This window comes from Saimiri boliviensis, chromosome 10 (assembly GCF_048565385.1).
Source record: "Saimiri boliviensis isolate mSaiBol1 chromosome 10, mSaiBol1.pri, whole genome shotgun sequence".
NCBI classification, from domain to species: Eukaryota; Metazoa; Chordata; class Mammalia; order Primates; family Cebidae; genus Saimiri; species Saimiri boliviensis.
The window spans coordinates 90,275,416-90,299,019 of NC_133458.1; the positions used below are offsets into that span (position 1 = coordinate 90,275,416).

The 23,604-nt window shown below is 38.7% G+C and overlaps 1 protein-coding gene and 1 pseudogene across 1 annotated transcript in view; both read left to right on the top strand.

Moving 5' to 3' along the window:
* CCDC126 (coiled-coil domain containing 126) overlaps positions 1-20,761 on the top strand; it is a 44,643-nt gene extending 23,882 nt beyond the window's left edge. The window contains exon 3 of the mRNA XM_003935126.3: positions 18,950-20,761. Within this exon, the coding sequence (XP_003935175.1) occupies positions 18,950-19,134 (185 nt within the window). The 3' untranslated portion in view covers positions 19,135-20,761. The remainder of the gene's footprint in view (positions 1-18,949) is intronic.
* Positions 69-10,943, top strand: LOC141580115 (rRNA-processing protein FCF1 homolog pseudogene; annotated as a pseudogene).
* Positions 20,762-23,604: the final 2,843 nt, after the last annotated feature.

Consider the following 23,604-nt stretch of genomic DNA (forward strand, 5'->3'; position numbering starts at 1 on the left):
GCCAGGATCGTGCCATCCAGTCTGGGCAACAGAGTGAGACTCCGTCTCCAAAAAAAAAAAAAAAAAGCTGTCTTTTGTTATGTCTCTGAGGTTATCAGTGGTAAGTTTTCTGAAGTGTTTTTACTTTTCTTCCAAATATACCTGATGATCCTTATCCTTTGTCTGTATTTGAGGAATGGTACGCTCAAAGGTTGATGGCAAATGCTGAGCTTTTGTGTGGTGTTCACTATGGGATGATGGGACATTTCCTTGGGTATATCTTTGATATTTACAATGATTTCTCCTACCAACTACCTGCAGTTGGGCCAGACTTCACAGGTTAATGGCACAGTGCCCCACAAACTGTCCTCACTTATAGATACCAGCCACTAGTTAGGGTATTTCCAGGCCACTTTCACTTCTGACCAAGTGGTTACAAATTTATGGGTTTCTATTACCTCCTTATATTTGACAATTCACTAGATTGACCCGTAAAACCCACTGAAAGTACTATGCATTACTTTTGTTATAAATAGTTCATTGTCAATCTGTGATTGATTGAATTTGTGGATGCAGAACCCACAGATACAGATGTCTAACTAATGGACATGAACATCTGTGGATTTTGGTGTTCATGGTGGGTGCTAGAACCGATTCCCTACAGATACAGAGAGCCAAGTATACTTGCTATTACAGTTTTAGTATAGAAGAAGGATAGAAGTTGGAGCCAGCCAAAGGGAGATATGCATAGGACAAGGTTGGGTAGGGTACGAGATGTAGTTTCCGTTATCCTCTGTTCCTGGAACCAGGACACATTACCCTCCTGGCATATCCAACGCACATCAATGTGTGATACCATGCAAATATTGCCAACTAGGGAAGCTCACCTGAACTTCAACATATAGTTTTATTGGGGTCTCATTATGTAGGCATGATTGATTGAATCATTGCCACATGGTTGAACTTAATCTCCAGTCCTCCTCCCTGAAAATCCCCTGAAAGTTAGCTGAAAATCCCCAACTCTCTAATCACATGGTTGTCCTTTCTGGCATGGCCAACTCCCTGACCCCTCATACTGAGTCATCCAATTAGCACAAAATATCTAGGGCCCCACTCTGAGTTATCTCATTAAGGTAAACTAACAGATGTGGTCCCAGGGGCCCACCATGACTAACAAAGACATTTCGTCAGTCAGGAAATTCCAGGCATTTAGTGGCTGCCTCCCAACTGAAGACAAAGACCAGCTAATTTTTTTTTTTTTTTTCTTTGAGACAGAGTCTCGCTCTGTTGCCCAGGCTGGAGTGCGGTGGTGTGATCTCGGCTCACTGCAACATCTGCCTCCTGGGTTCAAGTGACTCTCCTGTCTCAGCCTCCCGAGTAGCTGGGACTACAGGCATGTACCACCATGCTGGCTAATTTTTATATTTTTTAGTAGAGATGAAGTTTTACCTTGTTGGCCAGGTTGGCCTTGAACTCCTGACCTCAGGTGATCCACCTGCCTCTGCCTCCCAGAGTGTTAGGATTATAGGCGTGAGCCACTGTGCCTGGCCTAAATTTTTTATTACATAGTATCAATGTATTTTATTCATTTGAGATTATCTCTAATATCAGTATATTTAAGTCTTTCCTCTTGAGCTGGTCATATACCCTGGAGAATCACTTCCTGTCTGTTGCTGGAGAGTATAGGCCTGTAAGCGTTCTGGGATCTGAGTGAGAGAAAAAGGCTGGGCAAGGAAGAGTGATCTCAGCACTCACCATCTAAACTTTCATTTAGCCGGCACAGTGGCTCACGCCTGTAATCCCAACAGTTTGGGAGGCCAAAGTGGGTGGATCACTTGAGGTTGGGAATTCGAGACCAACCTGACCAACATGGAGAAACCTCATCTTTTCTAAAAATACAAAATTAGCTGGATGTGATGGTGGGCATATATAATCCTAGCTACCTGGGAGGCTGAGGCAGGAGAATCGCTTGAACCCAGGAGTGGGAGATTGCAGTGAGCCGAGATTGTGACATTACCCTCCAGCCTGGGCAGCAAGAGCAAGACTCTGTCTCAAAAAACAAAACACTTTCATTTACTCTTCCAGTTCCCAGTGTAAACCCAGGCCTTCAACTGCGCCATTGCCTTAAGAAAACACATCTCAGACCCTCTGCAGTGGGGGGCAGGGGGTTTGGAGTGGTACACAGAATAAGGATGTAATTGCTATATAGAAAATAGCTAATGCATGCTGGGCTTAATACCTGCCTAGGTGATAGGTTGATAGGTGCAGCAAATCACGATGGCGCACGTTTACCCATGTAACAACTCTGCACATCTGAAGACACAGAAGTGTGGTGTGACCATAGAGAAGCAAAAGAAAACAAGGAAGTGTGCGACCATGAAGCAAATGCTTAGTCTCAGGGATCAGAGGCTTAAAGAAAAGGATAGATTAAAACCTAAAAAGAAAGGAAAGAAGGATCCCAGCACGTTAAAAGAGAAATTCCCCAACACCCTTCCTGCTTATTTTTCCAGTGTAATACACAGCTGGGTCCACCTTACCACATCTTCATTGATACCAACTTTATCAACTTTTCCTTAAAAGCCAAACTGGACTTAGTGCAGTCAATAATGGACTGTCTGTATGCCAAGTGTATCCCTTGTATAACTGATTATGTAATGGCTGAAATTGAGAAATTGAGGCAGAAGTAATGATTAGCTCTAGGGACCTCCAAGGATCCGAGATTACCATGTACACACAAAGGAACAAAGGTACCTATGCAGATGACTGCTTAGTACAGAGAGTAACTCAGCATAAGTGTTACGTTGTGGCCACAGTTGACTGGGACCTTAAAAGAAGAATCCCTAAGATTTTTGAAGTTCCTACCGTGTACATTTCTATCCATAGATACAATATTTGAACAAATGCCAGATGATTATGGAGCCCCTCGATTCTAATTCTTACAAGACAGTTCTGCCTTTCTTTGACCAGCTTTTTCTTTTTGCCAGTTCATTACACATGCAGTAGCATGAATTATTATTTTGTTGACCTGTTTGCTCCATTATGAGCTGAGGATGGTTAAATATGCTCACTCTGTTTTTGAGAAAGTTTCCCTCTTGTTTCTCAGGCTGGAGTGCAGTGGCGCGATCTTGGCTCACTGCAGCCTTTGCCTCCCGGGTTCGAGAGGTTCTCCTGCCTCAGCCTCTTGAGTGTCTGGGATTGCAGGCACGTGCCACCATGCCCAGCTGATGTATGGTTTTTTTTTGGTTTTTTTTTTGGTATTTTTAGTAGAGACAAATACTTTCGTATTTTTACTATGGAAAAATATGCCTTGACCTCCCAGGGTGCTGGGATTGCAGGTGTGAGCCACCGTGCTTGGCCTGCTCACTTTTTGATGCTGTTTTGAAGTTGATATTTTAGCTCATAAAAATTTTAGGCCAGGCACAGTGGCTCACGCCTTTGGTCGCAGCACTTTGGGAGGCTAAGGTTGAGTGGATCACCTGAGATCAGGAGTTTGAGACCAGCCTGGACAACATGGTGAAACCCTATCTCTAGTAAGAATACAAAGAAAATTGGTGAGGTGTGTTGTCACATGCCTATGGTCCCAGCTGCTGGGGAGGCTGAGGCAGGAGAGTTGCTTGAACCTGGGAGGCAGAGGTTACAGTGGGCCATGGTTGCGCCACTGCATTCCAGTCTGGGCAACAGAGTGAGACCGTCTCAAAAAAAGAAATTTAATGATGGTCAAAGGGTACAAAATCTCAGATGGGAAGAATATGTTTTATACTTCTTTTGAGTTCTGTTGTACAGTGTGGTACATATACTTAACAATGGAGTATTACACATTTCAAAATTGATGTTCTCATCACAAATGTATTTGAAGTATTGGATATGTTAACTAGCTTGATTTAATTATTCCACATTGTATCCACAATTTATGATATAACTTTTTAATCCATAAATTTATGCAATTATAAATTTTTAATTTACAATAAAAATTTTTATCGCATATTTCTAGGAAAAAAAGCAACAACAAAAAAAACCCACTACACATCCTGCACATATGCCCTGGAACTTAACTTAAGACAGATTTGCACCTAGTCCTTCTAGGTTTTTAGTCCTTTCTTTACCTCTGTTTTCAGTAGTACATGGGATAAAATTTCTAGGACCTTTTTGGGGTAGGATGCTATGGAGAAAACAGGATTGCTTCTTGGCTTTTTTTACCTCTCATTAAACATTTAGCCTTTTCAGGTCTGCTAAGTCAGTTAACATACAGCTTTGTAGTTTTGTTACTATGGTCTCCTTGCTTGTTTCTTAGGCTTTTGGATTAGTGCTTAAAAACAAAAAGAGAAAAACACTTTACAGGTTTTGTGGGCTATCTAGAATCAGCTTAGGCTAAAATGCCTGTGTTCACTTTACCATCTTTACCTGGGAATGCCCTGGACACACATTTTTTCTTCTTCCCTTTATGATGATTTTCATGGAGTAGTGAGGGTTAGTCTGGTCTCAAACTCCTGGCCTCAAGCCATCCTCCCACCTTGGCCTTTCAATAGGCATGAGCCACCATGCCCAACCAGATACTGCAGAAATAGATAACGTAAATAAGCAAAAGTAGAGCAGAGGTAATTTCAGTTAATTTGATATATATCAGCATTTGGCTATATATTTTCTGAAAGGGATATATCATAAATATTTTCAGCTTTCTAGGTGGTATATGGTGTCTGTTATAATAAAGGAACATGCCTATGTCCTAATAAAACTTTATTTTCAAAGATAGGTGGCCATTCAGCTGTAGTTTGCTAACCTGTGCTACATATGTATGCATATTCGAACACATTGCTTTATTTTGAGCAAAAATGGCATTGTACTATGCATGCTGGTTTTGCCACTTATTTATCTTCACTAAGTTACTGTAAATATACTTCCATTTTATACATATAGGTCTGTTTTATCCTTTTTAATTACTTAAATATTATTTTATTTTTTGAGACAGGATTTACACTGTTGCCCAGAGAGAGGTAGTGGTCTGATCATAGCTCACTATAACCTCAAAACTCCTGGGCTCAAGTGATCTTCCCACCTAAGCCACCCAAGTAGCTGAGACTACAGGTATGTGCCACCCTGCCAGGCTAATTTGTTGTTGTTGTTGTTGAGGCGGGGTCTCACTATGTTGCCCAGGGTAGTCTCAAACTTCTGGAATCAAGCAATCCTCCCACCTTGGTTTCCCAATGTGCTGCGATTACAGATGTGAGCCACCATGCCTGGCCTATTATTTCATTTTATAAATGTCTTTTTTTCACTTCTCTAGTGATGAATAATTCGGTGCTAACCATTTTTGTGTCTTTTTTTTTAGTGCTTCGATGTATTAATTTGTGTGTGTGTGTGTGTATGAAATATGTATGAGTGTGTGTATGTATTTCACATTTGTGTGAACGTTCAAGAATAGATTACCTAATTGTGGAATTTTGGGGTCACAGATACGTACACGTTAAATAGACATTTGTCAGATTGCACTCCAGGATGGATCTACCAATTTACATTCTTACTGTACCACTTTCCCATCAGTGGGAAGATGACCATTTATATGCACACTTTATGAATTCTGTTTAATTTTAAATGGCATTTAATTGTTTGCTTTTGCATTTATTTGCTTTCAGGGGAGGTTAAAAGATTTTTTAAATGTTTGTTGGCTTTTGGTATTTCTTGTACATATGAGAATATGAATTATTTGAGTCATTTGACAATTTTTCTGCTGGGAAATTTATTTCTTATTTGATTCTTTATAAAGATGTTAATGCTGTCATGTGTTACAAATGTTTTTCTTTTGATTTTTCAGCTGCCTAATAACTGGGTATACTGTCTGTAAATTTTATGTAGTAAAATACCTTTTTTGTGATTTAGTTTTGTGCTGAAAATTTTTCTCTCCACAACTTATATTCTACTGTATTATGCTTTTAGTTGTTTTTTGTTCATTTTACATTTATATTTGTAATATAGTTGGGATTTCTGTTGTAAACAGTAAGATGCAGGTTCTTTTCTCCAAATGAGTTAGCCAGTTACTCTAGTTTCATTATTTGAATTTCTTCCTTGGCTCTATTAATTTGAAATGACAGTTCAAGTTACAATCAGATTAGAATTTTACAGTAACTTAAACATTTAGCTATCCATATAAACCATTTATTCATAGCCTTTCATTACTATACAAAAAAGCCAATAAAAATATTTATTGAATGGACCTCTTTTGAGCTGTTTATCCTGTTTTTTTTTTTTCCCAGTTGGTAAAATAAACATAAACTAATGTATTTTTTAATGGAAATTTAAAAAATTTATTTTAGGTTTGGGGATACATGTGAAGGTTTGTTACATAGATAAACATGTGTCATGGCGGTTTGTTGTATATATTATTACATCACCCAGGTTTTAAGCTCAGTACCCAATAATTCAGTTATCTTTTCTGCTCCTCTCCCTCCTCCCATCCTCCACCCTCAAGTAGACCCACTGTCTGTGGTTTCCTTCTTTGTGTTTGTAAGTTCTTTTTTTTTTTTTTTTTTTTTTTTCCTGAGACGGAGTTTCGCTCTTGTTACCCAGGCTGGAGTGCAATGGCGCGATCTCGGCTCACCGCAACTTCTGCCTCCTGGGTTCAGGCAATTCTCCTGCCTCAGCCTCCTGAGTAGCTGGGATTACAGGCACGCGCCACCATGCCCAGCTGATTTTTTTGTATTTTTGGTAGAGACGGGGTTTCACCATGTTGACCAGGATGGTCTCGATCTCCTGACCTCGTGATCCACCCGCCTCGGCCTCCCAAAGTGCTGGGATTACAGGCTTGAGCCACCGCGCCCGGCTTGTAAGTTCTTATCATTTAGCCCCCACTTACAAGTGAGAACGTGCAGTATGGTTTTCTGTTTCTGTGTTAGCTAATATTGTTTTAAAAAATGCTAGATTACAATAAACTTGTACTATTTCAAAGGCTATGAACAGATTAATTAAACTTTATAATGAACTGTACGTTTTGAACGTAATGTGTGCCTTCTCTTTCATCTGTAATTATTTCCATCCGCCTTATATATTTTCCTCCACATTCTTAGTCCTCTGTGATGGAATTTTGTTTCTTCCTATGTAATATTCTCTCTCTTGGATTCTGTGATTTGCCTAGAACAATGAATTGGGAATACTTGCTTCAGCTTCACATGGACTGTTCAGGAACATTTTGCAGTTGTTTTCATGGTTTCCTACACCTGGTTCTGAATCTCCATTAACACCAGTCCTTGACCACATCAGGCTTTCCTATTCAAAGACTCACCCTGCTTTCTTTTTTTTTTTTCCCCTGCTAAGTATGTTTTTATCCATTGTTTTAAAGGATACATTGTTTGTCTATTGTAAAAGAATACTATATATCTTTCTTTATTTTCTTTTTTAAAAAATTTATTTATTTAACTTTAAGTGCATACTATATCTGGCATTTCTCCCCATGTTATCCCTCCTCACCCTCCCCTCCCTCCCTATCCACCCCCCGCCACTGTCTCTCCCCTACCCCCTCACCTACCTCCAGTGTGTGATGCTAGTCTCCCCGAGTCCACGTGTTCTCGTTGTTCAACATCCCATCTGTAAGTGAGAACATGTGGTGTTTCGCTTTCTGTTCTTGTGTCAGTTTGCTGAGAATGATGGTTTCCAGATTCATCCAAGTCCCTACAAAGGACATGAAGTCATCATTTTTTATGGCTGCATAGTATTCCATGGTGTATATGTACCACATTTTCTTTGTCTAGTCTATTATTGATGGGCATTTGGGTTGGTTCCAGGTCTTTGCTTTTGTATACAGGGCTGCAGTGAACATACGTGTGCATGTGTCTTTATAGTAGAATGATTTATAGTTCTTTGGGTATATGCCCAGTAATGGGATTGCTGGGTCAAATGGAATTTCTATTTCTAGATCCTTGAGAAATTGCCACACTGTCTTCCACAGTAGTCGAACTAATTTACACTTCCACCAACTGTGTAAGAGTGTTCCTATTTCTCCACATCCTCTCCAGCATCTGTTGTCTCCAGATTTTTTAATGATTGCCATTCTAACTGGTGTGAGATGATATCTCAGTATGGTTTTGATTTGCATTTCTCTAATGACCAGTGATGATGAGCATTTTTTCATATGTTTGTTGGCCTCATATGTGTCTTCTTTTGAAAAGTGTCTGTTCATAACCTTCGCCCACTTTTGAATGGGGTTGTTTGTTTTTTTCTTGTAAATCTGTTTTAGTTCTTTGTAGATTCTGGTCATTAGCCCCTTGTCAGATGGGTAGTTTGCAGAATTTTTTTCCCAAGGTTGCTGATTCACTCTAATTATGGTTTCTTTTGCTGTACGGAAGCTCTGAATTTTTATTAGACCCCATTTGTCTATCTTGGCTTTTATTTCCATTGCTTTTCGTGTTTTAGTCATGAAGTCCTTGCCTATGCCTAGTTCCTGGATCGTTTTGCCTATGTTTTCTTCTAGTGTTTTTATGGTGTTAGGTTTTATGTTTAAATCTTTAGTCCATCTGGAGTTAATTTTAGTCTAAGGTAACAGGTAGGGGTCCAGTTTCTGCTTTGTGCACATTGCTAGCCAGTTTCCCCAACACCATTTATTAAACATGGAGTCCTTCTCCATTGCTTGTTTTTGCCAGGTTTGTCAAAGATCAGATGGTTGTAGATGTGTGGTGTTTATTCTGGGGCCTCTGTTCTGTTCCATTGGTCTATGTCTATTTTTTGGTACCAGTATGATGCTGTTTTGATTACTGTAGCTTTGTAGTACAGTTTGAAGTCCAGCAGTGTGATGCCTCCAGCTTTGTTCTTTTTGCTTAGGATTGTCTTGGCTATGTAGGCTCTCTTGTGACTCCATATGAAGTTTAAGTGGTTTTCTCCAGTTCTGTGAAGGTCATTGGTAGCTTGATGAGGATAGCGTTGAATCTATAGATTACTTTGGGCAATGACCCTGCTTTCTTTTAGGGGTTTTGGCTTTTCTCTTTATCAGTGTAGCTGAACACTTTAAATAAAAAATAGATGCCAGCCAGGTGCAGTGGCTCACACCTGTAATCCTAGCACTTTGGGAGACTGAGGCAGGAGGATCACTTGAGTCCAGAGTTTGAGACCAACCTGGGTAACATAAGGAGACCCTAGCTCTACAAAAAAAAAAAAAAAAGAAAAAAAAAATGAGGCTGGGTGCAGTGGCTCATGCCTGTAATCTCAGCACTTTGGGAAGCTGAGGTGGGTAGATCACAAGGTTAAGAGATCGAGAACATTCTGGCCAACGTGGTGAAACCCCATCTCTACTAAAAATACAAAAATTAGCTGGGTGTGGTGGTGTGCAGCTGTAGTCCCAGCTACTCAGGAGGCTGAGGCAGGAGAATTGCTTAAACCTGGGATGTGGAGGTTGCAGATCACACCACTTAACTCCAGCCTGGTGACGGAGTGAGACTCTGTCTTAAAAAAAAAAAAAAACGCTGGTCTCAGTGGCTCACATCTCTAGTCCCAGCACTGTAGGAGGCGGAGGCGGGTGGATCATTTGAGGTAGGTGGTAGGTGCCTGTAGTCCCAGCTACTTGGGAGGCTGAAACACAAGAATTGCTTGAACCCAGGAGGTAGAGGTTACAGCGAGCTGAGATTGCATGACTGCACTGCAGCGTAGGCAACAGAGTGAGACTTTATCTCAAAACAAAAAAAGATTCCACAAATATTTTAGGAGAATAATTTTTGATAGGGCCTTCCTCTGTCACCCAGGCTAGAGTACAGTGGTATAGAATGTTCTGTGTATCTAATTTACATATATATGACATTCCAACAAGAGTGGAATACACATTTTTCAAGAGGCTATGGAGGTGGGGTGTGGTGGATCACGCCTGTAATCCCAGCACTTTGGGAGGCTGAGGCATCCAGATCGTTTGAGGTCAGGAGTTCAAGACCAGCCTGGCTAAAAAAGTGAAACCTCAGCTCTACTAAAAATACAAAAATTAGCTGGATGTGGGTTGTGCATGCCTGTAGTCCCAGCTACTCAGGAAGCTGAGGTATGAGAATTGCTTGAGCTGGAGGCAGAGGTTGCAGTGAGCTGAGATTATGGCACTGCACTCCAGCCTGGGTGACAGAGTAAGACCCTGTTTCAATAAATAAATAGTCCATGGAGGCTGGGTGTGGTGGCTTACACCTGTAATCCTAGCCCTTTGGGATTTTGGAAGGCCAAGGCAGGCAGATTGCTTGAGAACAGGAGTTTCAGACTAGCTTGGGTAACATGGTGAAACCTCATCTCTACAAAAAATACAAAAATTAGTTGGGCGTGGTGGTGTATGCCTGTAGTCCCAGCAATTGGGGAGGCTGAGGTGGGAGGGTCTGTTGAGAGCAGGAGGTTGAGGCTGCAATGAGCCATGAGCATGCTGCTGCACTCCAGCCTAGGTCACAGAGCAAGACCCTATCTCCAAAAAAGAAAAAAAAAAAGTCCATAGAATACTTACCAAAGTAGACCTTGTTCTGGGCCATAAAACAAACCTCAGAAACCTAAAAGAATTTAAATCATACTGAGTATATTCTCTGACCATCATGTAGAAATCAATAATGGAAAGATAATAGGAAAATCTCTAATAGTTGGAAACTGGACAACATACTTCTAAATAATTAAAGAAGAAATCTCAAGGGAAATAAATACAAATAATGCAACATAAAAATTGTGGGACACAGCTAAAACAGTGCTGAGAGGGAAATTTAGATTTATGCCCTAAGTGTATAAATCAGAAAAGAGGAAAAGTCTGTAATCCATAATCTAAGCTATGTAGAGAACCTAGAAAAAGAAAAGCAAACTAAACCCAAAGCAAGCAGAAAAAAAGGAAATGAGCAGAAATCAATGAAGTTGAAAACAGAAAAGCAGTAGAGAAAAATCAATGAAACAAAGAGCTCATTCTTTAATAGGGTAAAAAAAAAAAAAAAAAAAAAAAAAAAAAAAAAAAGAAAGAAAGAAAAAGAAAAAAAAAGGACAAACTTCTAAGACTGAAAACAAAAAAGACACAGATTACCGACATCAGGAATGAAAAAATGAGTATCAGGGCAGACCCTGCTGATATCAAAAGGATGTAAAGGAACACTGAACAGCAATATGTGCGTAAATTTGGTAACTTGGATGAAATGGATCAGTTTCTCAAAAAACAAATTGCCACAATCCACCCAATATGAAATAGTTAATGTGAATAGTCCTATAACTATTAAGGTAATTTAATTTATAATTTAAACATTTTCCCCCCAAAAAAATCTTTGGCCCAGATGGTTTTGCTAGAGAATTAACTTGCAGTTTAAAGAAGAATTTTATGCAATATTTTCCAGAAAATAGAATGGGAAGGAACAATTTCTAATTCATTTTATAAAGCTAGTTTTATTCATACACCCAACTAGGCAAATACAGTATAAAAAATGAAAACTACAGATCAATATTCCCCGAAATACAGATGTGCACATTCTTTAGAAAATATTAGCAAACAATTCAGCAGCATATAAAAAGAATTAAACATCAAGTAGTTTTTTTCTTTTTTTTTTTTTTTCCTTTTGAGATGGAGTTTCACTCTGTTGCCCAGGCTGGATTGCGGTGGTATGATCTCAGCCCACTGCAACCTCTACCTCCCAGGTTCAAGTGATTCTCCCACCGCAGCCTTCCAAGTAGCAGGGATTACAGGTTCCTGCCACCATGCCAAACTAAGTTCTGCATTTTTAGTAAAGACAGGTTTCACCATGTTGGCCAGGCTGGTCTCAAACTCCTGACTTCAAGTGATCCATCCGCATTGGCCTTCCAAAGTGCTGGGATTACAGGTATGAGCTGTCACCCCTGACCACAAAGTGGTATTTATTCCAAAGATGCAAAGCTGTTCAGTATTTCAAGATCAATCAATGTAATACCATACACCAAATAAACAGATCAGTGGGAGGGAAGTGAGTTTTACTGTAAAAGGGCAACATGGGGACCCTAGTGGTGATAGAAATATTCTGCATCTTTACTCTTGCCAATGTCAGCATTCTGGTTATGATATTGTATACAGTTTTGCAAGATGTTACCATTGTAGGGAAACTGAGGAAAGGGTATTGAAATTTTTGTATTTATTATTTCTTACAACTCTTTGTAAATCCACAGTTATCTCAAAACAAAAAGTTAATTTAATAAATATGAAGCCAAACCTGTAAAATGGGTGGTCCTTGTATTCCGGATGTGTTAAAGAAAAGTCAATCTCAGAATTCCTATTAGATATGCTATTGATGTAGCTATTTAAAACGTAGCCTATTTATGGTGATTTGTATCATTTAGGCAAAAGCATTATTTAGCATTTCTTAGGAAAAATTAGGCTTATTTTAGGTACAGAGGTATTTAGTTTGTATTTAATGTTTGATGAAAATATATCTTAGTTCACTCATGATTTAAACTGCCTTGCAATCTTGAGAAGTAATAAAGTAACTGTTGAGTGACATAATTTATTAAGCACCTAGTGGGAGAAGGTGGCTATATTAAAAATACAAAAGATTAAACAATGAATGCACATTTAATCATATAGTTGATGAGGTCTTTGAAAGCACTTAGTTACCTAACAGTGTTCTCTTTGCTATGATATTTAGTTTGTATTTCTTTTGAGGCATTCTTTCTTTACTCCTAGGAGCTTTATAATAAAATTTGACTCTGGGTAACTCGCTTCAATAACCAAGAAGCGACTTCTGGCCAGGTGCAATAACTCAGGCCTGTAATCCCAGCACTTTGGGAGGCCGAGGTGGGATCACTTGAGCTCAGGAGTTCAATACCAGCCTGGAAACATGGCAAAACCCTGTCTCTACAGAAATTAGTGGGTGTGGTGGCAGGAACCTATAATCCCAGCTACTTGGTCAGCTGAGATGGGAGGATAACCTGACCCCAGAGCTTGAGGCTGCAATGAGCCGAGACCACTGCACTCCAGCCTGGGTAATGACAAAGTGAGACCCTATATCCAAAATAAAAGAAAAAAATGAAGTGATTTCTAAATTTTCTTTACCATTAAGCTGATGTTTAATTGTGGTAAAGTATTGACTTGAATTTGAAAAATACTAGTAAGGAAAAGTTTTTGAGTTGTACAGTGTGTATTAAACCCTTCTGTGTCATTTTGCATTTTACTACAGTTTTACTCCTTTTGTGTGTACATAAGAGGTTTATCTTTATTTAGACCTGCTTCTCTACAAAATAGATTTGAGGCAGCTGACATTAAGAGTACAAACCAGAAAACAGTATTTAGGTAAAGATAAAATAAAACCAGGCCTGGTGTCTCATGCCTGTAATCCCAGCACTTTGGGAGGCTGAGGTGGTTGGATTGCTTGAGCCCAGGAGTTTGAGAATAGCCCAGACAACAGGGCAAAACCCCATCTCTACAAAAATTAGCCCAGCATAGTGGTGTGTGCCTATTGTCCCAGCTACTTGGCAGGAGGTGGGGAGGGGGCGCTGAGGTGGGAGGAAATCACTTGAATCCAGGGCCTCAAGGCTGCTGCAGTGAGCCATGATTGTGCCATTGCACTCCATCCTGGGCGATAGAGCAAGACCCTGTCTCCCCCCTCCCAAAAAAAAAAGGATAAATTAAGAGACATATGACATAAGTAGGGGATCTGCAAGAGCATGTGTGCTTATGTTTGTGCCAGTCCTATGGCTGGTTGCCCTCAGATTTATTCCTCACCGTTTTTCTGTTCTGTTTCATTTCTCAAGGAAGAGTGATTTCAGTGGGTAGTATTTTCCAGGTTCCCAAATCACCTGGCTTCTGCCTGGGTTCAGCCAGTGGGAGGTATTGGGAGGAATTTGGAAAATAGGATGAAGGGAAGGTATTTGTTTCCCCTCCCTCTCTGCTTCAGGTGGGGTCTTTGGCGGGGCCCATGACTGTTTTATAGTGCCACCTTCTGCCAGACAGCTTGCCTTGGTTCTATTTTTCCGCAAGGTGACCTTGGACTTGGCCTCCGGTAAATCACCTCATTCTCCCTCTGTTCCATAGTTCAAGGGATGATAGTGGCTTCCTGCTGTGCCTTACAATCACTGATTATGTTTATCATAGTTAGGATCTTTTTATACCCAATATCTTTAGCATGTTTAATAGCATTATGTACCCTTCTTTTGATTTTTGTGTGGTATGAAATCAGGTTAGGTCTGTTTTTATGTGCTTTTTAGTTCTTCTTAAACTTGATCTTCTCCCAGAATAAAGAAGTTAAAGTAGAAACAGAGCAACCTTAAAGGGTTTCATTTTCTAAATTGGAACCTTCATTTTGATTTCAGTGATGATGATGCCACCTAACGAACGTGTGAATTAGACATTCAGCAAATGTTCATTTCAAACATTTGTCGAGTGTCTACTGTGTGGTGAAGCACCAGCCTGGGTGAGCTGAGAGTAAAGGGATAGATATGATAGGATTTCCATTTTCAAGTTGCTTTTAGGGGTTCAAGGCTAAGATAGGAAAAGAGTTCTTACTGCTAGCACCTTCAGCGACACAGCTTTATGGGAAAAGTATTATGGATGCATATATAATATTAATACAAGCATGTAATTCCCTTAAAGGTGTTTTCTCATGACATGTAAATAAAATTGTATTGTGAATATAGAGAAAGGAGGTTATTTGGTGTATTTGAAAGAACTCTGAGAAATAAGAGTTTTGTTCTGATATTCAACAAAATGATTTTATATCATGGAGCAAGGTAGATATACTCTTTTAGTCTCTTTTTTGTAATATTAAAACAGTCGATTTTAGAAAATTTAAAAGCTCTATATTTAATAATACTTTGGAGCATTATAAAATTATCATATAGTTGTTTTTCATTCATTCTGACTTTTTCTTTAATTGCCATTTCCTAACCCTTGACTCAAATAAGTGATTAGACTGCACCTTTACAATTCTCACACTTGTTTAGTTCAGACCTCCTAGGGCTTTAGCTTCATTTTGTTAATGTGTTTTGTTAAGACTGTCCCCTGCCTGCTCATTTTAGGTTACTGCTGCTTTTAATATTATAAAGGAGGTAATTGCCATGGAAAAGGAGACCCAGTATTTATCATTTAGTCTTACTGCTGAAGGGTTTTAAAAAATATGATTATCTCTTATTTACCAAATACTGTTGCAACTCTTGATTGAAAGGTATTAATAAATAAATGTCCCCTCTCCCAATGTTTTATTTTGAAAATTTTCAACTCTACAGAAAAATTTTAAAAAGCCATATGGTAAACATCATAAACTTATAAACATCATAAACTTTCATCTTAATTCACAGTTGGCTAACATTTTTTTATGTCTGCTTTTTCTTTTCTTTTCTTTTTTTTTGATTCGGAGTCTTGCTCTCTCTCCCAGCCTGGAGTGCAGTGGCGTGATCTTGGCTTACTGCAACCTCCACCTCCCAGGTTCAAGCAGTTCTTTTGTCTCAGCCTCCCAAGGAGCTAAGACTACAGACATGTGCCACCATGCCCAGCTAATTTTTTTGTATTTTTAGTAGAGACGGGGTTTCACTATGTTGGCCAAGCTGGTCTTGAACACCTGACCTCAAGTGATCCACCCTGCCTTGGCCTCCCAAAGTGCTGGGATTACAGATATGAGCCACCATGTTCAGCTCTTTTTATAGATACAGATATCTATGTTTATATCTTTTCGAAACCATCTGAAAGAAGTATGTGTCATTATATTTCATTCCTGGGTACTTCTTGCTGAAGGACTTTTTTGTACATTTTTTTCTTGTATATTCCACTAAACTAGAATGTTTGATGCCTGAGATATACTGCTTAGAAAATCTCATTTTTCAATCAGACTTCCTCCAAATGGTTTTCCCCTCACTTTATATTACATTTCTATTTTTTGGATAAGTATTTTTTGTTCACCGTCTATCACAACCACTACTGTAGTACTACCCCTTTCTGATACTTTTTTTTCCCTACTTCTAAACAATTGTAAAATATCTATAATGTAAAATTTGCTGTTAAAATAACTTTTAAGGCCGGGGGTGGGGGCTCACTCCTGTAATCCCAGCACTTTGGGAGGCTGAGGTGGGTGGATCATCTGAAGTCAGGAATGTGAGACCAGAGACCAGCCTGGCAAACATGGTGAAACCCTATCTCTACTAAAAATACAAAAAATTAGCTGTGTGTGGTGGCACACGCCTGTAATCCTAGCTACTTAGGGGGCTGAGGCAGGAGAATCCCTTGAACCTGGGAGATGGAGGTTGCAGTGAGCCAAAATTGCTCCAGTGCACTCCAGCCTGGTGACAGAGTGAGAGTCCGTCTTAAAAAAAAAAATTTTTTTTTTTAAAAATACGCAGTTTATTGATATTCATTATATTAACAGTGTTGTGCAACCATCACTACTGTATCTTTCCAAAACTTGTACCACTCCAAACAAGAAATCTATAACATTGCTGGGCATGGTGGCTTATGCCTGTAATCCCAGCACTTTGGGAGGCTGAGGCCTGCTGATTATGAGGTTCGAGACCAGCCTGGCCAATATAGTGAAACCCTGTCTCTACTAAAAATACAAAAATTGGCTGTGCATGGTGGCATATGCCTGTAGTCCTAGCTACTCTGGAGGCTTAGGCAGGAGAGTCGCTTGAACCCAGGAGGCAGAGGTTGTGGTGAGCCGAGATTGCACCACTGTACTCCAGCCTAGGCAACAGAGTGAGACTCGTCTCAAAAAAAAAAAAAAAAAAAAGCCCTAATATTTAAGCAACAAATCTTTCTTCCTCCTTCCCCTGGTTCTTGATATGACCTCTAGTCTACTTTCTGTCTGTATACATATGCCTATTCTATATAAGTGGAATTGTACAATATTTGATGTTTTGTTTCTGGCTTATTTCACTTAGCATGATGTTTTCAGGGTTTATTGTGTTGTAGCACGTATCAGAAGGTCATTTCTTCTTCTGGCTGAATAATATTCCATTGTGTTTACATATATACCACATATTGTTTATCTGTTGATGGACACTTGGGTTGTTTCCACCTTTTGGCTCTTGTGAATAAAGCAGAAATGAACATTGGTGTGTAAGTATCCCTCTGAGCTCTGTGTCCTTGCTTTTGATTTTTTTTTGGAATATGCCTAGGAGTGGAATTCCTGGGTCATATGGCAATTTTATGTTTAAGTTTTCTAGGAACTGACAAACTCTTTTCCACAGTATCTGCACCATTTTATATTCCTACCACTAATATATGAGAGTTTCCATTTCTCTGCATCCTCGCCAACACTTACTTTCTATTTCTTTGATGATAGCTATCCTAGTAGGTGTGAAGTGGTATTTTATTGAGTTTTGGCTTGTATTTCTGTAGTGGCAGTGATGCTGAACATTTTTTTCATGTACTTATTGGACATTTGCATATATATATATATATATTTTGAGACAGAGTTTTGCTCTTGTTGCCCAGGCTGGAGTGCAATGGCGCGATCTCGGCTCACTGCAACTTCTGCCTCCCGGGTTCAAGCGATTCTCCTGTCTCAGTCTCCCTAGTAGCTGGGATTACAAGCATGCACAACCACACCTGGCTAATTTTGTAGTTTTAGTAAAGATGAGGTTTCTTCTTGGTCAGGCTGGTCTTGAACTCCTAACTTCAGGTGATCCACCCACCTCAGCCTCCCAAAGTCCTGGGATTACAGGCATGAGCCACCATGCCAGGCTGCTTATCTTCTTTAGAGAAGAGTCTATTCAAGTCCTTCACCCATTTAAAAAATTGATTTGTCTTTTTGTTCATGAATTGTTAAGAGATCTTTATATATTCTGGATAATAGATCTTTGTCACATATATGGTTTGCAAATGTTTTCTTTCATTCTATAGGTTGTCTTTTCATTTTCTTGATTAATGTCCTTTTATGCACAAAAAGTTTTAAATGTCAGTGAAGTCCAGTTTATCTATTTTCTCTTTTGTTGCTTGTGCTTTTCTAATAGAACCATCAGGACATTTATCAGTTGTTAGATGATTTCTCCCCTGGTGATCCAGATTAGGGCTTGAGCTGATTTTTTACTCCAGGATCAACAAAAATGACAATGTTTGTTGTCACTAATGGAGTACCTAATATATGCTAGATGATTTTGAGAAACCTGAGAAAGAGAATTCTAAGGCAGAAAAGCCTCATAATTTTATTCTTGTCAAGTAAAGTTTACTAAAACTCCATAATGTTACAAAGAGGTTGGAAGATACTGTCTTCCCCACCATTTTTCTGGAGGAAATTTAAGTCAGAACTACTGCTAGTGTCCTACTGCACTCAACAGGTTCCTGGCATTTGCGCTGGACCCTAGGCTCCCCCACAATTCCACCCTGTGGAGGTTCCCGATTTCTGCATTTCATGGACTCTTTCTTACTTAGCTAGGTTTTTACTTTGTCTGTTTAGTCCGTAGTATTTTTTATAAACTACTTAAGAAACTCAAGGCAAATTAGTTACTAACAGTGGGACTAACATTTTGAATCAGACTTTAAAATCCATTATCTCGCACTAGAAAAGTGAGAGTTTCCCCCACGTTTACAACTCTGAAATTCGTTTTGGAAGCTCTGTAAATGATGCTGTTGATTTAAAAATTATGGCTGGGAGTGGTGGCTCCACCTGTAATCCTAGCACTTTGGGAGGGAGGCCCAGGAGGACAGATCACCTGAGGTCAGGAGTTTGAGACCGGCCTAACCAACATGGGGCAACCCCGTCTCCACTAAAAATACAAGAATTAGCTGGGCATGGTGGTGCGTGTCTGTAATCCCAGCTCCCTGGGAGGCTGAGACAGGAGAATCGCTGGAACCCAGGAGGCAGAGGCTGCAGTGAACTGAGATCATGCCACTGCACTTCTGCTTGTGACACAGAGGAAAACTCCCTCTCAAAAAAAAAAAAAAAAAAAAAAAAAATTTAGGCTTTTCCTATTTGTATTGTGAGTGTGTTCTCTCTAGTACATTTTCTCTCCAACGACCCAGTGCTTGTTCACTTTTTTCCTTCAAACTGTAAAAAAACCGTAATTAAGAGCTCTGTTAATGTTTATTTTATTCTGATTTTTTTCCCCCTAGCGGATCTGAAAAGAACAATTGCTGTCCTTCTGGATGACATTTTGCAACGATTGGTGAAGCTGGAGAACAAAGTTGACTATATTGTTGTGAACGGCTCAGCAACCAACACCACCAATGGTACTGGTGGGAATTTGGTGCCAGTAACCACAAATAAAAGAACGAATGCCTCAGGCAGCATCAGATAGCAGTTGAAGATCATGCTGTGCTGCTCCATCCACTGTGGATTATATCCTATGGCAGAAAAGCTTTATATAATCGCTGGCTAGGACAGAGTAATATTTTACAATAAAATCTCTACACATTTTCAAGGAGTATGCTGGATTCATGGAACTCTAATTCTGTGCATAAAAAATTTAAAGTTATTTGTTTGTTTTCAGGAAAGTCTCTTCAATGCTGTACTATGTCCTTAAAGGGAATTTGGTACCTTGATGTAGTAAGCAGGTAGGTGAGTTTTGTATAAATCTTTTGTGTTTGAGATCAAGCTAAAACAAAAACACTGAAAGACATGGATTCATTTCTATAACATATTTATTTAAGTATATAACATGATTTTTGGACAAGTGGAGAATAGTTAATCATTCTGTCATTTGTTCTCAATAGATGTAACTGTTAAACTAAGGCTATTTGAAAATGTCCTTCCTTCTTGTACTATATTTTGTTATTCCAGTTGTGAGCAGAGAAGGGAAATATAATGTTGAAAATAATGTTTTGAAATCATGACCCAAAGAATGTATTCATTTGCACTATCCTTTGAAATAGCTGAAGGTTAATTACTGTATATTTTTAAAAATTACATTTATAAGAGCATAATCTTGAAATGGGTAGCAGCCACTGTCCATTACCTTTCGTTAACATTGGGGCAATTTAATAACAGCATTAAAATAGTTGTAAACTCTAATCTCATACTTAAATTTTTCTCATATATATATGTTCTGAAGAATAAAATATTTTTATGGTGAGATTAACAGTAACTAAAGTATTCATGATTTTTCACATACATGAATGTTCATTTAAAAGTTTAACACTTTGCGTGTCTATGCTATCAGGAAAGCACATTATTTCCATATTTGGGTTAATTTTGCTTTTATTATATTGATCCGGGAGGAAGGGACTTGGGAGACTGGAACTCTTGAGGACTTTAGCCAGATGTATGTAATAAAAGTACTTTAGTGCTGCATTAAATTGCTGGGAAAATGTTAACATTATATTGTATAAGAGCATCCTGCTTTAAGAAATTTTGAATTTGTATAACAGATACATTATATATTCATTTTATATAATGACCACTTAAAATAATTAAGAACATTTAAAATATGAACTATGAAGATTGACTGTCTTTTCAGGAAAAAAGCTACTGTATATAGCACAGGAAATCCTAATCTTGGTAATTCTAGTATAAAACAAATTATACTTTTATTTAAATTTCCCTTGTAGCAAATCTAATTGCCACATGGTGCCCTATATTTCATACTCTTTATTCTCTATAATAACTGCTTAAGTGCAGCTAGCTTCTAGATTTAGACTGTATAGAATTTAGTTTTAGATATTGTATTGTTCATTATTACAATATGCTACCACATGTAGCAATAATTATAATATTTTATTAAAATAAATACATGAAAATATTGTTTCATGAAAGACAGATTTCCAAATCTCTGTTCTCTTCTCTGTACTCTCTACCTTTATGTGAAGAAATTAATTATATACCATTGCCAGGTAGAAGTTTGGAATAATCGTTTAGTCTCTCCTATTACATGTGGACATTTTTGTTTTTGTTTTTTTTCAGGGGTGAAATAAAATATATTATTTCTACTTAAAAACATTACAGGCTTTTTTCTTTCATGTTGGTTGTGCATTTAATAAATTATAAATGGCTAAAAGGAGTCTTAAGAAAATTTTGGTTTCGTTTCAATTCCTGATAACTTTTTCAAAAGAGAAAAATTGAAGGTTACCCTATAGTGCCTCTTATTTGATACCTGGGGTAGGAGAGTCTGATTCAGAGATAGAGTGGAGAACTGAGGCCTGACTTCCTAAAAATCACTGTTGATTTTCAAGTGATGCCCTCTGTGCTAATGTCCAAATTAACTAAGATTAACTGAAGGTATAAATACTAAGGCTTGACAGTTAATCTTAGTTAATTTGGACATTAGCACAGAGGGCATCACTAAAGGTACTAAAAACTTGCAAACTTGTATCAAGGTGTCTTTGGGTTTACTTTAAGCAAATATGTGAATTAAAAAGTAATTTAAACATTACTTCAGGTAGTTAATGATACTTGGGTCTCATTAATGTTCAAGAAACATGATTTTGACTCTGGAGTTACATAGACTGTCAAGACTCAAGTTTGCCTTTTTAGGCAAACTTTAGAATTCTATAAATTCTTTTGAATTTATAGAAATTTGTCTCATCTCATTTAGTTATGCCTTGGAAGCCTACAGTGTTAGCAGCTTGCATAGGAACCTCTCACTCACAAGTTTTGGTTTAAATGTAAACAGTGTTCTGTTTTTAACCAAACACTTTTGAGCTGAATAGCTATTAATATAGTTACCATTTTTTCCCCTTCTCTTTTAGAAGTATCTACCTGAAAAGGGAGCATGATGTAATGAAACAGACCAAAATATATATATATATATATACACATATATATATATATATACACACACATATATATATATACATATATATATATATACACACACACACACACATATATATATATATATATATATATATAGTTAATTGAAACCATTTTTCTCCCATAATTGAAAGCCCTGAATGATTCTTTTTTTTTTTTGAGACGGAGTTTCGCTCTTGTTACCCAGGCTGGAGTGCAATGCTGCAATCTCGGCTCACCGCAACCTCCGCCTCCTGGGTTCAGGCAATTCTCCTTCCTTAGCTTCCTGAGTAGCTGGGATTACAGGCACGCACCACCATGCCCAGCTAATTTTTTGCATTTTTAGTAGAGACAGGGTTTCACCATGTTGACCAGGATGGTCTCGATCTCTTGACCTCGTGATCCACCCGCCTCGGCCTCCCAAAGTGCTGGGATTACAGGCTTGAGCCACCGCGCCCGGCCAGTTCTTAAGAACTTTTGTTTAGGGGACTGGTATTGCTCATGTAGTCTCAGTTACTCAGGGGCTGAGGCAGGAGGACTGCTTGATCCTGTAAAGTAGAGGCTGCAGTGAGCCATGGTCGCACCACTGCACTCCAGCCTGGGCGACATAGCAAGACCCTGCCTCAAAACAGTAACAACAACAACAAACCAGGAGAGACAATGAGAATATAGAGAAGCATAATGGGGAAAAGTTAGGCTATTTTTTTTTTTTTTTTTTTTTTTTGAGGCAGAGTTTTGCTCTTGTTGCCCAGGCTGGAGTGCAATGGTGCAATCTCAGCTCACTGCAGCCTCCGCCTCCTGGGTTCAAGAGATTCTCCTGCCTCAGCCTCCCTAGTAGCTGAGATTATAGGTGCCCGCCACCACACCCAGCTAATTTTTTTGTATTTTTAGTAGAGACGGAGTTTCACCGTGTTGGCCAGGGTGGTCTCAAACTCCTGACCTTTATGTGATCTGCCTGCCCCAGCCTCCCAAAGTGCTAATTTTTAAATTATACTCCACCATAGCTATTAATCCATTTTATTTTTTAATGCTTTTCAAAACAAATTATAGACATCAGTACACTTCCCCATAAATACTTTAGCATGTAAATCATTAGCAAATTTGGTATTTCTTTAGGGTTTTCTTCTTTTGATGTAAAAGTTACATACAACAAAATGCACAAATTTTAAGTATGCACTAGCTGAGGTTTGACAAATGCGTTTACCTGCTACTCACACTCCTATAGATAAAGAACATTACCGTAACACCGAAAAGGCCCCTCAGACTCTTCCTACTCAATTCTAACCTCTCTACCTACAAGGCAAAATTTTCCACCATAGATTTGTTTTGCCTATTTTAGAATTTCACATAAATGCTATCATAAAAACATGTGTTCTTATGTCTAGCAGCTTTCACTCATCAGTTTTTGGTATTCATTCACATTGTTGCATCAGTAATTTATGTATTGCTGAGTTGTATTTTGTTGTATGAATCTGACATAGTTTATATATCCATTCTCCTATTGATGAACACCTGGGCTATTTCTAGTGTTTGGCTATCATAAATAAAGCTGCTATGAACATTCTAAAAGAAGTCTTGTGAATTTAAGCTTTCATTTCTTTTGGATAAATAAGTAGGATGATAGGATAATTGCATTAAAAATACACTTTTTTTTGGCTGGGTGCAGTAGCTCATGCCTGTAATCCCAGCACTTTGGGAGGCTGAGGCAGTTGGATCACCAGGTCAGGAGATGGAGACCATCCTGGCCAACATGGTGAAACCCTAACTCTTAAAAGAATACAAAAATTAGCCTGGCGTGGTGGCGGCCACCTGCAATTCCAAATACTGGGATGGAGTACTGCACTCTGGCCTGAACAGCAGAGGGAGACTCAGTCTCAAAAAAAAAAAAAAAAAAAAAAAAAAAAGAAAAGAAATGTGCTTTTTTCCGAATTATCTTTCCCAAAAGTGTTTGCGCCATTTTATGTTCCCATTGATTGGATGTCTCCATATTCCCCCATTCCCAGGCTAGGTAAAAGGTAATAGAATGGTCATAATACCTCCT